This window comes from Wasmannia auropunctata, unplaced genomic scaffold (assembly GCF_000956235.1).
Source record: "Wasmannia auropunctata unplaced genomic scaffold, wasmannia.A_1.0 LD334635.1, whole genome shotgun sequence".
NCBI classification, from domain to species: domain Eukaryota; kingdom Metazoa; phylum Arthropoda; class Insecta; order Hymenoptera; family Formicidae; genus Wasmannia; species Wasmannia auropunctata.
In genome coordinates this window covers 3847-20466 of record NW_012028255.1, presented here as the reverse complement: position 1 = coordinate 20466, position 16620 = coordinate 3847, and the positions used below count along the sequence as shown (strand labels likewise).

Here is a 16620-nt window from a genome sequence, read left to right as displayed (position 1 = left end):
CTATAATGTTTTATTATTAACATTTATTATTTTTAAAATTATTTTTTAACAATTAATTCTATTATATTACAATTTCAATTCCTTTGTTTTAAACAACGTAAATTTTTTCTTGTCATGATTTTATTACTTTTGATATTTTATTACACGTATATTTTTTAATACTTTTTCAATTACATATTTCTATTTTAGTTTTCGGTAAACTTATTTAGTACCCTAGACCTCGATGTATAATTCGTAAAATCCTGCAGCTCTAATGATAAATACATGAGTTTTTACTCATTATTTGTAACTCTATACAGATCGCCTTTTGTGTACTCAGCTGCAATGCTGACTAACTGCGTAAATTCCTTTCAGACGCGCAGTATCAAACATGCGTTGGAAGCAGCTCGAAATAATTCAATTTTTTGAATTTTTACTTACGTTAAAATAATAAGAAAAGACGAATTAAAACATTTTTAAATCAATAAATGACAGCGGCTATAATTTTTATTGCTGAAGAATAATGTTCTTCAACTCAGACATGTTTCTTCAAAAAGATAAAGATACACACTGTGCGTTTTATTTTCTTTTATTCTTGGAAGGTACATGATAAAGATGACTAAATTCTTAAAGAGCGAGATATAAAAATTTATTTAAAAAATACGAGATATATCTGTGACATTGTCTTTCCCGCATTTTATGCTTCTTTCGAATAATATTTCATCGTCAAAGTTTATCGCCGCTCCGCTAATGACGTGATATCTATCTTCTTTCAATTACAAGTCACATTAATAATTAAAAGTCACTGAGGTCTTTGTTTTAAATTATTCCGCGAGCGAGTTGACGGGCATTGCAGTAAACTGCGATTGGTATAAAAAAAAAAGAAAAGAAACGAAAATTGCACACTCCGCGTTTAGTCGAATTTAGATCGCACGTATGTATTGCGTGCTCATTTGCAAAATCGTGTTATTGCAATGATACCTCTTGGTATTTGACATTCCTTTTATTATAATAATAAAGTTCGACATTCCTAATAAGCCCTAATTGGTGCATAACACATAAAAAAACGTAAAGCAGTACGTAAGAAGTAAGCAGTAAGTGAATTGGCCATTCACAGTAGAGAATGTAAGATTATTGCCTCAAGTTTTTCTACTGTGATTGGCCAGTTTGCTTACTGCTTACATCTTACTGCTTTACGTTTTTCTATGTGCCATGAACTTTAATGCTCATCACGCTATCCGAATCGCGATAAAACGCACCTTCAGCGGCGTGTCGAAGACTACCGCGTGGTACGCTATAGCTCCGCGGAAGGTGCGTGTGCGCGCGACTCACGCTCGGTCGGTTTTCCTTAAAGAAAACGACGCTCTCCCGCATTCTCTTTCGCATGTAGTCCACGCGGTGCCACGAGAGATAATGTAACGTTACAACGAAGCACGCGCGCTCGCGCGGAGCCAGTAGACTGCCAGTACGCTCGTGGACGCGCGTCAAGGAGAACGCACGCACGGAGTTTCTCGCCGTGCGAGTTGCGACTCGATCCGAGTCTGACCGCGCGCGGGAGTCGGGACTCGTGCCGTACCCTCGTCGAGAGAAAAATAAGAAAGGAAATAGAGAAACTGATACTTTCGACCTCACGTGGTGGTGCAACGAACAAGCGTGAGTGCAACCGTCTGTCGTTCGCAGCAAACACAAATTATAATATTACAGCAATATTGTAATATTTCTGCAATATAGTTAGAGTGTTATAATATTACAACATTGCAGTTATAATCTGTGTTTACTGGGATTTATCTCGCGGTACCCGCTATCGATCGTCTCTTTGCGAGTCAATCCCGACCCGAGGGGAACCCGCGCGATTTCGGAAAGTAATCGCACTATCACGCGATTATTCGCGGCGACACGGCGAGACGGTATGAGTTGCGCGAATATTGTTCCGCGTTCTGTTCGCATCCGCGATTCTTCGAGATCTATGCATCGCGCGTGTAAGTAATGAAACAAGTCGTCGTTCTTTGATGCAAAAGAGGTAAAGTGAAAGGACCTCGGTGTGCTTACACGATCGCGATCTGACGTGCGACTCCAAAGTCCATTAGTACCTACGCCGCACGTACGTATACGACGTGATTGACAATTAAAAGTCTACGGCCTTTGTTTTAAATTGCTCGAGCGAATTGATGGACGTAATTGCGGTAGACTGCGATTGGTATAAAAAAAAGAAAACGAAAATTGCACATTCCGCGTTTAATCGAATTTAGATCGCACGTATATGTACACTGGCTCACAGAAAGGTTACGACACTTTTTTTTAATCATTTTCGGAACACAGTCTATTCACCGAGCGATTGTTTGCTACCAATGGATCTAACCAATTATGTTCAATCGCCCACGAGCAAAACTGCATTCCAAAATCCATCAAAATAAAAATGTTGCAACCTTTCTATAAGCGAGTGTACATATATACCTACGTCGCGTGCGCTGGTTTGCAAAATCCTGTTATTGCAAAACTACCTCTCGAATTTCGACATTTGTTTAATTTATTATAATAATAATAAAGAGATGAACGCGCTCTTGAATTTGCGGAGAAATAAATTGATAAATAGTCTTTCTTAAGTAAAAAGAAACAATTGACTAAATCGTAGACAAAAAAAATTAAACGAAACAGATGTGTTGTTACAAGACAAAAATATACTTTAACATTAAAATTATCGATCAATAATATTCAAAAGAGCCAATATTATTCAAATAAATTGACAATGATAGATTAACATAATTGTCGAATCATCATGTCACTTTCTGCCAATTTTCTTTAAACGCAACGTATGTTTCTCTGATTATTTCAATTATGAGTGATTCACAGTGATTGACATGTGTAGAGGTACGTTTTACTTGGAAGCACTATCTTCTCATGCATTTTCGTGGTACATCCTGAATATGCAAACTTTATATAGTCCGTGCGCTATCAGTCGGATTTTATCGGACACTTGGCTCGCTACTCTACTAATGCATAACGTCGAATATGCACGTCAGTATTTATGTCGTACATGTGTATAGAAATGTATCTACACGTAATAAAATTAATGTGCGGTGCAACGATCGATAACACTAGTTATACTGTAGCAAACGCGAGGCAAAAAAGATCGCAAGTCCGTTAACCGCTCGATAAGCGTGGCATAAAGTGTGTACAATCGTTCGTCTTGTTGTGCTAAATTAAAAATTAAATCTTTTTTGCTTTAAATAGAATACATAATATAATATTATATATCAATTTACCTATATAATAAATTTTTGTTTATATATCAGTTATTTGCCTGCCTTTCGGATGTGAAATCTAATTCAAAATATCTCTCCAAATAATCGTATTAAATTCCGATCAAATGGTAATTGAATTGAAGATTAATTTTGCGATTGCGTTAATTCGATGCGCTTCTTAATGAATATCTCTTATTCGAGTATTTTATCGAGTACCAAATAACTTGTATGTTTTCGCTTGTGTGAAGCGTGCTCCTATTTTGAAGCGCGCTTTGAGAACCCAGTTTATCGATTTCAACACTGGGAACGCCTCTCCTGCTTTAGGCACGCATTCGAATGCAAATGAAAAGACTAATTGACATCTTGAATGCCGAGGAATTGTGTATTCCACTCAAGTATCCTGGTCTTGGTTTTCGGTCGAGCGAATTTTTGCGAGCCTCTCTCGACTTTCGCGCTCGACGAGCGAGCGACAGGGACGTTGGTGGAAGTCAGAATGGTAAATTACGCTCGAGATATTATCGAAGCGATTGTAACACCTGGCGGACTTTTTTAGGTTTATAGGGAAAGCGGACGAAACCGTTCGACCCTTCGTCGACGTCGCGCCGGTTTAATGATCGGGTCGCACGAGCCCCCGACACACAGACGCGCATTCCGACGAATTAACTTTATACGGCCCGCGGGAGAGCTATTTGCCTTTGCTCCCGTGAAGCTGAACACGTGCGTCTAAACCTAAACTCTCGGGTAAACTTTTGGAGGAATCCTATTTTAGAAACGCACAAACCTCTGTTCCGGGAATCGTATTTCGCGGTGTGAATGAACGCGTGTGTACGCTCGATGTTATCAAGAATACATATTTTAATCTCTCTCTGCTAGTTTTATAATAGTGTGATATTATATATAAAACAATGAGCACATTGAGGTATTGATCCGCGAGCACAATAATTAACACAGACCTGCAAAATTGAAGATTGATCATAAAACTTTTTTTTATAAATATGTTCTATAGTTTTATAGAAATTTGGTGTTCCAAAAATAACCTCTAAATTTGGCTATCAATTTGAAAAATGTGGCATCAGAGGCAAAAAATGATGATTTTGAGTTCTCATGACGTTAATAACATCGACAGCAAATTTTTTTCTGAATTTCATTAATGCTACGTGAAAGTATCAATGTTTAGCTTTAAAATGCATTTTGTTTCATATATTTCAGTATGATTTTTCGTTTTTGAGATAAAGCAATTAGAAAATAGCTTTTTTCCCTTTGTAATATGTGGGAAAGGCATTTAATTCTATCTTAATATGTATATTAGCACAGCATTATATGGAAAGTATTTTGTACTTATACATGATATAATCGGATTATGCTAAGTCAAAATCTCTTATATGAAAGATTTATAATCTTCTTAATTTTAAATTGCTATATATCTCGAAGAAGAAAATTTGTATCAAAACGAAATGCATTTTAAAGATAAAAGTTAATACTTTTGCATGTGTGTATGTAGGAAGGGAGGAGGAGGAGAAGGGGATTAATAAAATTTAGGAAAATGTATATATATATTGCCAAAATTGTAACGTCATGAAAATCTTCATCATTTGATGTTTTTTTTTCTCAAAATTATGACATAATATAGGTATATAGCCAAATTTAAACAACGAATTCATATTTAGCAGATAAAAATAGATAAAATTTTTAAAAATTTTTTCATTGAAGGTCTAAGTAATAATTGCGATAATCATTATTTAAAAATCTACAGTTTTGGTTAAATTGAGCGCAGTATAATATTCTGCTATTAGTTCGATGATCTTTATGTTATAAAATTATAAAATAATATATTTAGATGTTATAAAATTATAAATAATAGTTAATAAAACATGTATATTTTAAAAAAACTTTTCTCTTTTTATGAATTATTTAACATTAGCAATAACTTTGAATTTTTGTCGCTATATGTATACAATAAAATGATAATGAAAATCATCAAAATTCGGCCGAAGCTATAGATATTGGTGCCTAATAATATTTTTAATTTTTTAATTTTAGTTAATGTTTATAGTAAACTGCGTGCCGATTACTGCCAAACTTTTAAGAACGCAATCATAATCTAAAATTGAAATATCATCACACATTAATTTAATCGTTAATTCGATGATGATGCTATAAGCATCCTAAAATTCACTGTAACGAATCTGCTGCGATATTATCTCAGCCTTTGAGGTAATAATTTTAAATTGATTTTATCGATCCAAATCTAATAGTATAAAAAAACAATAGTACTCGTAAATGAAAAATATTGATAAATTTATATACGATTCGTACAGAATTAATCGGAATTAGACGTATAAGAATATTTGACGCAGCAGTTATTTTAAACTTGCTTTGCCGAGGGTAAGACCAATACGTTTATTTATAGAAATGTCCAATGTTATTAACCTTTACAAGTACCGGTAGTGATATGCATTTGGATGGTTTCGTTTCTTGGGTAATTGTATCCAGAAATCTAATCGGGGCGCGCGTTTATTTTTTTGCCGATGTCGATGCTTATGTAATTTAATGAATCAACGATGATGTTGTTCATGAAGAATTTATGTACACAAGATGCATTTTAGGAATTTTGTTTCTTCATCCAAGACACTTGTAAAAGTGCGTTATCATTCTCAAACATAAATTTCTCAACGATAAGATTCGATGTATTTATCGGAATCAATATACAATATATTTCGTGTTTAATATCATAATAAAATTGTACTTGTAAAATTACTACACAAAATTATACAAAATGAAGTAAAAGTACGATAAAACATGTATCTATACATTCTTTCTTTTTAACGATAATAATAGCGAAAGATTCTTTTACTATAAGTCACAGAAAATTATATTCCCATCGTACTTTATCATAAAATAAATCAAATATTTAAATAATACGTTGTACTCTTTGAAAAAAGTACTCTTTGAAAAAAGATACGCGGACTTAGTACTCTCAGATCGAGAAACAATAGACTCTGAAATTCTTTTCACACTTCATCATTATCACTTATAATAAACAAGATAACACAAGTGCGCCTATTTTCGCAGGCATCATGAATAGGACGGAATTCAACATTGTCCTGAGCACGGAGCCACAGAGGACGTCTCCGAACATGATTCACTCTCACATTCCGGTGCCGAGAATATCGGCCGCTTTCAAGGCTCAAGAAAGATGTCCTCCGAAGCGCCGAGGATCCTTCGAAAAGCTCGGCCGCGGAACAGGCAATGTCGCAGCTCAAAGAGCGTCCTTCGAGAAGCTCGAGGCTTCAGTCGTACAGTTGAGGTCGCGCAACAACAATCAACTGTCAACTTCCAGCATTGAAATGCGAAAGTCCGAGGAAAAGTCGGCGCCGCCGATGAGTCCCCCTTGCAAGACAAGCGATGTCATCCGGCTCAATAGGAGTAACAGCTTCTTGGAGAGCAAGTGGAAGGGCAAATATGAGGATTCGGAGAAAAGGCGAAAACACCTGCTGCAGAAGAGCGAAGCTGGTAATTACTAATTAAGTGTCAAATGACGCGATAGTCAAACAGATAACTGATGCGACGTGGATGTACTTATTAGACACAATGGTTAGTTCTCGGAAATATAAATCTTGAACTTATTGATAAGTAGACATATCTTAACTATCTTTGAAGTTCAACGTTTACGTTATTGGAGTGATAGTTTTCGAACGATTCGATGCCGTCCGTATATCGTTTTTATGACTAAATCGTCCTTATACTAATTGTTAAGGTGAGGAGAGTGACTTTAAACGACTATTTATAAAACAATATAAAACGTATACATATTTGTACTTGAATAATGGAAACAAGATCGCTTTTGTTATTTTCAAGAATTCCTTCGATATTTGGGCGTGCCGAGCTGACTAAATGATTCGACGTTGATCTTTCTATAAGACCTTTATCAACGAAATATCATAAATAATGGAATAATGGAAAGTGTGTTCACCACACAGTTCACAGATAATCGACTGAGAATGTCGTGTATAGGCGATTATCATGTCGTGATTCACTTCTGCATGTAAAATGAAGGCAATGACGCTCCATTAGTCACACTGTTTATACGCGGTGGAATTATAAATCGACGGGGACAAAATATTTGACGTGAATCACTTATGGGATATCTGTATTCTCGGAACGGTTTATTTTGCATCGATTGACGGACGATTAGTGAAGGGGCTGATCGTTCTAGTTTACGCGAAAAGGACAGGCGTCGAAAATTAAAATGCTGGTCGCGTCGCGAAGGCGAGCAGAGTTCTAAAAATTTTCTCAAAGTCGCTCGAATACGATTTATATTTAATCGACGAACGCTTCGTCGATTCGTCGCTTCGACGAAGCGATTCGTGCCATGCATAAACATGTAATGCGACGCGTCAGTGTTTTAGTAAAGATATTTGAAGATAATATGTATTTAGAATCAAAAAGAAAAAAGAATGAAGAGACAGGAAAACAATATGTCAATTAAAACTTGACGAAACGTCTGCATAAAACTTTTAACGCGTGTGTACATAGTACAATTTTTTTACTTTTTTCGAACTGTTTATTGAACAAAAGACTATCTTATACACATTTGATGACTGTTCCATCATCATTGAAATTTTGTTCCATAATGCGAACTCTTTTTAGAAACGAACGGTGACATCATCAATCGTTTCTCAATAATTCCACGGATTATGTGACCTTAATCTGATTGACTTAATCGCGATGTTTGATAACTGACTCATTTTACCCACGTATATCCGTGTGCCGTTTCGTAACTATATAATAACTAGAAGGAGAAATTAAAATTAAAATGATAGAAATTAAATTACATTTCATAATCGAATATCTTTTGCAGCGAATAAAGAGCATACAGATTTGGAGAAAAAATATCAACAACTGCAGAGGGAAAATAATGTGCTGCAATCGCAGGTTCAAGATAAAGAGCAGAAGCTACTAAAGTTGCGAACAGGTGTGTAGCTAATTTGAAGTTTCACCTCATAATATAGTCGAAAATCTTTTCCAAAGTTATCAAATTCTTATACCTTTTCCGCAGTTTCTGAAGCGGTATGTAAAGAATACGAGCAATTAAAACACCAGTATGACGTGGAATTAAACGCAATGCACAAAGCAATGCAACAAGCCTCTCAGGTAACAACCTATTTGTTGTAATTTAATCTGCATATTGTCTGTAATAATCCGTATGTGCGTAACATAAAAAGTACTGATGCACTGCTTAAGTGATATACATATAGGTGTTCTGAAATAGTATACAATTTTGTTATATTAGTGGTACCGACAAAACCGCGAACTGAAGCGAAGATCTCAGATCATGGCGCAGAAGTTTCTACATAGTAATCCAGATGAGTCGCTACATTTTGACGTATCCGACGAAGTGGACTCGAACTTCGAAGATTTAGACCAGTTGAGACAAACAGTGAAAGGTCAGTGCGGCTGCAGTTTTATTTGATTTATGCGCTTATTATGTACAGGGGATACACATGACCAAAGCCAAAGGCGAGATTTATTGAATTATTATAATTAGGGCTGGTGATTTGCTTCGAAGGCTTCGACATTCGAACTTCAAAGCTTCGAATATTCGAAGCTTCGGCATTAAAATTTTCGAATTGTTTCGAAGCTTTAAAGTTTCGAAAAATACATTCGTGCAAATAATAAATTTATTCAGAACAAATATTGTAAATAAAAAGAATTAATATATATACGAAATTATTCCTAAAAAATTTGAAAGTATTATAACCTGAAATATTACAAATTAATAATTAAACTTGATATATGTGCAAATAAGGAAAAATAATGATTAATAAAACATCTAAGAAAATTTAATTTTTCAAAACTTCGAAGTTTCGAAAACACCTTAAACTTCGACAGGTCGAAGTTAACTTTGAAGCTTCGAATATTCGATAAAAGATAAAAGTAACAATATTATAAAGATAAAAAGTAATAATATTTTATTCTTACGAGCCACAATCTATATCTATTTAAATTTTAAACTCGTTAACATATATCTTAGATATAGATTACTATGTATGCATATTTCTCAAGTTCTTTTGCATGTCACTACGTGCATACGTTATTTTTTCAAGTATTTTTTTTTGATGATTGAAGTTAAACAAAAGAAACAAAATAGAATAAGGCAGCCAATAATGAGACAATCGGTCCTAAATTGAACATTCGTTTTCAGAACTGAGCGGTGAAATAGCGCGATTACAAACGGATCTTCATTCCGCGCGGCTCCAGGAATTCGAAGCGCAGGAACAGGTGATGCAATTGACCACGCAACTGGAGGAGGAAAGGATCCTTCGACAAAAAGGTATAAAAGAAAATTTTCCATATAATCTCGCATAAACAAAATGCGGTAAACCGATTCGTTTCTATTGCAGACCAGGAGAAAATTAACGAGATGAAAGTGCACAAGGAAAATATGGAAAGAGTCACGAAAATGGTGGCCGAGGAGGTGCAGACTCTGAAGACGCAATGCGACCGCGAGAGAGAAAGTGCGAAAATTCTGAAAATGAAAGCCGAAAGGGTATGTCATTACGATCTTTAACTTAATTTCGTTAAATACATTATTTAATTATTACATTCACTTAAAAATTATTTATATTACTTAGATTATCGTCTTAAAATAAAACTATATATTTTTTAATGTGCGCGATAAAAAATAAAAAATGATTTAAAGAGTATTAAAGATTGTAATCACTTTCATATATCGCGCTGGCTGTTTGTTTAGGTCCAGAAAGAACGAAACGTCTTAGCACATCAAAGCGCTCTTCTTATGGCCGAGGTTGGAGACGATCCGAACGGAAGATTGTTAGCCGTTTTGCAAGAAGTGGAATCTCTAAAAAGGCTACTGGAAGAGGAACAGCAAAATCATGCTTCTCAAGTGCAGATGTTACAGGAGAAATTAGAGGAGAAAGAATCGAATGTAGAATTCGAGATTGTCGAGGAGAAGTTGAAGCTTGCGGAGTCCGAGTTAGAGGTAGTTGTTCAGAGAGCCGAGAGGGCCGAAAAATCGATGGAGGAGCTGGAAAACGTTGTACAGTGTTTCAAACAAAAAATCAACGAGCTAGAGGAGAAAGCTTCGAGACCGCCACCACCACCGTTACCGCCACCACCTCCACCACCGCCGATGTCGACGATCGGTCAATCATCGATAAAATTGCTGACCAAAGAAAAATTGACCTCTGCTGTAAGCGATATGGAAAATATGCTTGGCATCACGCCGAAAAAAACGCCTGTGGTCGCACAACAACCCGGTAATTATACAATCTATTGTTTCATGGATAAATTATTTCGTTTTATTCTATTGTAAACATATGAAAGTTATACATATCGCAATATCATATGTATCTAATTTTCAGCTATCGACGATATTATTAATCAAATTAAAGGCGGACGTTTCACACTAAAGCAAACGGATGTAAGTTGGATTTAAAACGTCATAAATATTACAAAGATATCAGACTGGCTCATATAATTAATTAAACAAAGTATCAAAAGAAGAGCTAGTGAGCCTTGTACGGAATTAGTGCTGTGATCTTAAGTATATTTAGAATAAAAATTAGCACCCGTGATAAATATGTTTGAAGTAACATTAATTTCTCAAACATTCTTTAAATCCTTACGTCTTCTGGACGTTTGTGTTTTTGAACAAAATGTGCAGTATTTTTTTTGATCGATTTCTAACATGCATAATTGAGTAAGATTGATTTCATTGAGAACATTGATTTCAGAAACAAAGAGAAGAAGAGAGAAAAAGACGACAAGAAGCGGAGAGTAAGCCGCCAGCAGTTTCTGAAATGCTAAATATTCTTGGTACTATGAGACGAAGAGCCAAACCAATAAGGCAATCATTCAAATTTACAGACACGGCGCCATAGTAATGAGGATTATTTGAATGGATACAATTTGCAATTCCAACAAAAGCTCGACGAGTCTCGATGAGTTAAAAATTATACATTATCATTATGTGACAATACAATATATTCTATTATTTTACGTGTACATTTTCTCTTATAGATCTGTCTTGCTCAACCAAAATTTATTTATTTGACTGTAAAAGTAATTTTTGTATTAAAAACCTTAAGCTAAACGAGATCTAATGCAAGATTAATGGCCATTTTGCAAATGTTTTGTAAGTTACATGTTAAGAGAAATAAAGACAAAATAATGAAAAAGAAGTATGGGTGAAATTCTTAGAAATAGTTTATAGTATAAGTGTTGTACACATATGTTATAAAAATGTAACGTACTGTTATATTATTATTATATTATATATATGCAGATATATAAAAAACTATCTTTAAGAAGGATATCTGTTCATAAATAGGAAGTTTTTTTGCACAGGATTTAGCCGTATCGTTCGTTTACGAAAATATTGACACTATTTATGAAACTAATTAAGAAAACTGATTCTGTATTTTCTCAAATATCGATTGCAATTTCGAAGCTTCAAAAAGTAGTACTCGTCTGTAAGGTACCATCTCATCATCTGTTTCCGTCCACGTTCCGGATAAACCACTGTCCGCTTCTTCTTCGACGGAAAATTCGAAACTAACAATTGCATTTTCCGCAAAGATCTCCTCCTCTGGATTACTCCACACTATCGATTGCTCACTACCGGCATTTTTATTCTTGCTTTTCGTCTTTTTCTCGGCTTTTTTATCTTCGGACTTATACAATTTACATATAAGTATATAATAGGAAAAATTGAATGGCATATTTCTGCTATTGGCACGTTTTAGTTCAGAAATTAGGTTTTCAAGTAGTGGCACTGAAATCTTGGCGGGAATGTTGACAAATCTTTCATTAATGAACAAACCTAATTGCGCCGCGTCGTTTTCCAATATATTTTTTATCATAGTATTAACTGCGTCAGTTGCGTGTTCATCTGCCAACTGTTTCAGTAAATGTCTCAGTTGTTGTATACACACAACGTTCTGAAAAAAAATAATTTTTATAAATAAAATTGATAGAGACATATGAATAAATATCCTGACAATAATTACACAGTAAAAAAACACTAGAACTAGTCATTTTCCATAATTTTTTTGAACGCGGAATATGAATCCGGTCGTAAGTTGTTCCATCGAATCACAATTTTGAAAAATTTGCAATTAAAATTGCAAAAAAGTTATTTTTACGTATTTTATCATATCATAATTACAATATGTGACATGCTGAAGAAGTTTTATTGCAATCAAAATTAAGTTGTTACATTGTTAGGATATTTCATTCTTCAAAATTTTTTGTGTCTTTTATGATTAGATTATTAACAATTTATCAAATATTCAATTTTGTTTATTTAAATTTAAGGATTTTTTAAAATTACTAAATTCTATGTCAAAATTGACAAATTAAAAATGGATTTAATATAATTATGGCGGTCAAAATTAAAGAAATATTTTGATTGTTGCAAAAATTTTTTTAAAAATCTTTCATGATATTGAATATGAATCTTGAATATGAATGCCAAAATAGACAAATTGGAGAATAAAAATTAAATTATCAATAATTTTAAGCAAGTAAAATAGATGTATACAAGTAATAAGAGAAAAAATCATTCAGCCAAGGTTAGATGTTGGTTGTCCAATAATATTTTTAATTTTTGAATCTTTTAAATGTCAGCTAACATAAATTGCGCGCCGATTATTGGCGGTTTTTAAAAACGCAATTATTACTTAAAGCTGAAATAATATCACATATTAAATTAAATTTTAGCAAAAAATTATATATAAAGATTATTATTTAATATAAATTTGATATCTAAATTAAGATGAATTCTTTAAATTGAAAATATTTCAAATAATATATCTATAGGTATCATTCCATAACATATCTATTTGTCATTTGAATTATACAAGTATAAATGTTATTTGTAATATATATAATTATATTTTTATATAATATTTTTAATTTAAAGAATTCATTTCAATTTAGATATCAATTTGTAATAGGAAAAGCTCTATATATGATTTTTTTTTATTAAGGGGTTACACCACCCTGGAGGTCCTAAAATAATATTTAAGTTTGGGCCTTTTTCTGGGTAAACAGATAACTTTATTAAAAAATTACTTGAAGGACATTGTTGTACTAACATATATGATAAAGTAAAAAAATTATTTTTTTATTATTTTAATGTTCAAAATGATGGCACACTGGCCTACTTGTCGAATGCTTTTTTTCTAATTTTAGAAATCAGTGTACAAGATTGCAGGCACACAGTTTGACCTTGAACAAAATATAAAGAATTTTCATTGTCTACGTATCAAAAACTACAGATGTACGTAAGGGTTTTTTAAAATATTGATTTTCTCAAAATGGCAGCTATTTTACGAGAAAAGTGTATTTTTCACCAGTTCAAGTCTTTCTTAAAATAGCTGCCATTTTGAGAAAAATCAATATTTTGAAAAATTCCTACGTATCTCTTTAATCTTTAATATGTAGATAATGAAAATTCTTTGTGTTTTGTTCAAGGTCAAACCGTGTATCTAAAATCCTGTAAACCGATAAAAAAAAAAAAAGGATTTTGTCAGTGCGCCGCCATTTTGAACATAAGAAAAATAAAAAAATATTTTTTTAGTTTCTTATATATGTACAATAATGTCCTCTAAACAGATTTAAAATAAAGTTTCATATAAAGTATTCATTTACTCACAAAAAAATCCCAAACTTTAGGTATTGTTCTAAAACTTCAAAGGTGGTATAACCCCTTAAAAAAACTAAAATATAACTTAATTTCACTCTTTATTTTGAATGTCATTAGATTTATACTCAGTATAAAAGTCATAAAAGACTTTTAAATCAATTTTCGCAATCCAAACATTTTTTAAATTTTGATGTCCGCTATGTTGAATCCATTATTTTTAAATTTATCGATTTTGACATCAGAATTGTATTGAGTATTGGTTAAAAAACATTCAAGTTTAAATAAACAGAATTAAAAGCTATTTATAAATTGTTAATAAACTAATTTACAATTTTTACGCAATAATATCTCCATATTTAATCATAAATATCTTATTGTTAGTTATAGCCAATACAAAAAAATTCCTTCTGAAGGCTAAAAGTCTTAACAATATATTTAATTTTAAAGGTAATAAAATTTCTCCAGTGTGTAAATATCGTAGTTATATAACAAAATAAAAGGTTTTTTGCAAATTTCTCAAAATGCAACAATTTAATAATTGAATTCATATTCAACATCCAAAAATGACTCGTTCTGGTGTTCAAAAGTTTTTTTTTGTTGAACTGTGTTATATCATTACCCATTTTATTTACCTGTTTATCGGAGACATTAATAACAGTTGTAATACCAAATACGTCATTGACGTCATTGTCCTCATCGTCAGATTCATCTATCTCTTCAGACTGTTTAACAACTGATCCTACGTAGTTTTGAGAAATTATTAAATCCGTCAGTCCACCCAAATCAATGTGTGCTTTGAGAAAAAGTTGTTTCAGCAATGTTTGAATTCCATGATAGTCTGGATCTTGTGGATTGCGACCTTCAAAATCCACTTGAAACTCCATTCCCTAAAATTCATTCTTATTATAGTATTGTATTGTCTTGTTTTATAAAGTAGATAGATATAATATTAATTATATAGTATATAACTAAACTTCATAAAAATTAACATTTATGGAAGGCAGTTTGACAGTGCTGATGACAGTGATGATCACGAGATTATAATGTAATGATATATAATTTGATATAGTTTGAATCAGATAAAAATGTTGAAAGATTGCCTCAACTGAAAAATATTGACTTCCTGCTCGGATAAAAATATAACAATAAAGTGTACTACACACATTTAGTTACAAGTTTTTCTAAATGAATTAAAAAGCAACCATAAGCTATATCAATTTTATATTATACTAATTTACAGATATCTAATTATTAGATTTAAGTCAATATTTTTTTTCACATATTTTTTTATGTTGCAAAAATAAAAATACAATTTGCTGTTCCTACTGTGGAATTATATCACAATCTTAATCGTTTGCTTAAAAAATATGAAAGATACTTTCAAACTTCTATTGCATCTCTTGATTTCTTATACAATATCGCATAACATATGTATATGTATACACTTAAAAAAATTACTCTTACATAATATGGTGTAACATATGTGCGTATACTATAACAAAAATGTAAATGCAAGAATCATTTATCCATTTTTGTGTATATTTCTTAATTTTTTGATATTCTTCAAATTATTGCAATATTATTAGTTAATATTCCCAGAAATAGGGATTGCTTCATTAATTTTTTCAATAATTTCCAGTATACTTTTTGGAATGCAGTACGCTCCAATAGCTTAAACTAATAAAATTTGGTTCAATTCGAGATTGGAAGCAGAATAAAAAATATATCTTGTATAACATTATATTTATCATTAATAAATAGCTTATTATACATATATATTGCATAAAAATTTAAACTGTAAAAATTTAACTTGTTGGAAATACATTTGTTTCAATTTCTACTCATATATAAATATCAGTTAGAAAATTATTAGTCATTAATAATCTAGTTTTTCTATCTTTTTATATTGTCTGACAAAATCAATAGATATATTTATTTTTTAAACATTTTGTAAACATTTTTGGTAATTTCAAGTAACACGGACTAATCTATAGACATATTTTTGAAAATGCAGAATGCAGATCAATTTAAAGCTTCATAAGTAAAGCTTTCGTAAGTAAAATATATAATTTTCCACCGACAGCCAGAATCTAGATATACATTGAATATTAAAAATCATATAGACAATATTTTGTTCCATATCGAGTGGTAATCGTGGCAGAACAAGAATTGAACAAAGCTTTCACCTACACGAGATTACTTCGACAATGATTTTCGCGTATATATATCATATACCAGATATCACATTCGGATAAAACGAACTATGAATCTATGTAGCAGAAGTACGTGACCGCGTGCTCGCCGAGTGAGGTTAACCGTTCGATTGTCATGGCATATCTTGTCGATGGGAGTTTGCAATCCCTCACCTGCTCATTCGTGATCTCATATTCCTCGTCTTCGCTGCTGGACGAGACGCGGTTCTCGTCATCGCGCAACTTTTGTTGAATTTCACGCTTTTTCACTGGAGCAGCCATCGCGACATACGTGCAAGATGAATATTTATCCGTCTTCTTCTTCTTTTACAATGGCTATCGCCATGGTGGAAGGGATAGCATGGTGTGCCTTTGAGTATATAGACATGGAGGGAAAATGTTGGCTCGCTCGAAAACTGTGTCCAAGATGTGTGCGAGAGAGAAAGGTAGACGAGTAATGTTCGTCCTCTCTGCGCATGCGTCGATCATTCAACAGACAGAGAGGACGAAGTATCACGTGGTATCGCTCGTATAC

General features: G+C 32.8%; 2 protein-coding genes across 5 annotated transcripts; one reads left to right on the top strand and one right to left on the bottom strand.

The window, feature by feature from the left end:
• The first annotated feature begins 1354 nt into the window (after positions 1-1354).
• Positions 1355-11422, top strand: LOC105458147 (shootin-1). 4 transcript variants are annotated; one of them, XM_011703230.1, is made up of 11 exons: positions 1355-1632; positions 1741-1958; positions 6294-6734; positions 8083-8196; positions 8281-8375; positions 8515-8668; positions 9427-9555; positions 9626-9771; positions 9976-10501; positions 10607-10665; positions 10979-11422. In XM_011703230.1, exons 2-11 carry the CDS (start codon positions 1889-1891, stop codon positions 11123-11125), a joined length of 1881 nt encoding a protein of 626 aa, XP_011701532.1. In that variant the 5' UTR covers positions 1355-1632; positions 1741-1888; the 3' UTR covers positions 11126-11422. The 4 variants fall into 4 exon arrangements, with proteins under 4 accessions (XP_011701532.1, XP_011701533.1, XP_011701535.1 ...); XM_011703231.1 differs by lacking the exon at positions 1741-1958 and having other exon boundaries at positions 1356-1632; XM_011703233.1 differs by lacking the exons at positions 1355-1632; positions 1741-1958 and adding an exon at positions 1967-2080.
• Positions 11423-11426: 4 nt separating this feature from the next.
• LOC105458146 (protein BCCIP homolog) lies at positions 11427-16450 on the bottom strand. The gene is made up of 3 exons (XM_011703228.1): positions 16260-16450; positions 14526-14780; positions 11427-12184 (listed from the first exon to the last, which is right to left on the bottom strand). The coding sequence occupies exons 1-3, from the start codon at positions 16365-16367 to the stop codon at positions 11645-11647; spliced, it is 903 nt and encodes a 300-aa protein (XP_011701530.1). The 5' UTR covers positions 16368-16450; the 3' UTR covers positions 11427-11644.
• Positions 16451-16620: the final 170 nt, after the last annotated feature.

What these genes read in the sequence shown, in the direction of transcription:
- LOC105458147 (XM_011703229.1), top strand. Translation starts at nt 3,558, where the DNA reads ATGCAAATGAAAAGACTAATTGACATCTTGAATGCCGAGGAATTGTGT. An exon ending in GTTGAGACAAACAGTGAAAG is followed by an intron (nt 8,669 to 9,426) that starts GTCAGTGCGGCT and finishes ATTCGTTTTCAG; the next exon opens with AACTGAGCGGTGAAATAGCG. An exon ending in AAGGATCCTTCGACAAAAAG is followed by an intron (nt 9,556 to 9,625) that starts GTATAAAAGAAA and finishes TTTCTATTGCAG; the next exon opens with ACCAGGAGAAAATTAACGAG.
- LOC105458146 (XM_011703228.1), bottom strand. Translation starts at nt 16,367, where the DNA reads ATGGCTGCTCCAGTGAAAAAGCGTGAAATTCAACAAAAGTTGCGCGAT. An exon ending in ATGAGATCACGAATGAGCAG is followed by an intron (nt 14,781 to 16,259) that starts GTGAGGGATTGC and finishes AATGAATTTTAG; the next exon opens with GGAATGGAGTTTCAAGTGGA. An exon ending in TTAATGTCTCCGATAAACAG is followed by an intron (nt 12,185 to 14,525) that starts GTAAATAAAATG and finishes ATTTTTTTTCAG; the next exon opens with AACGTTGTGTGTATACAACA.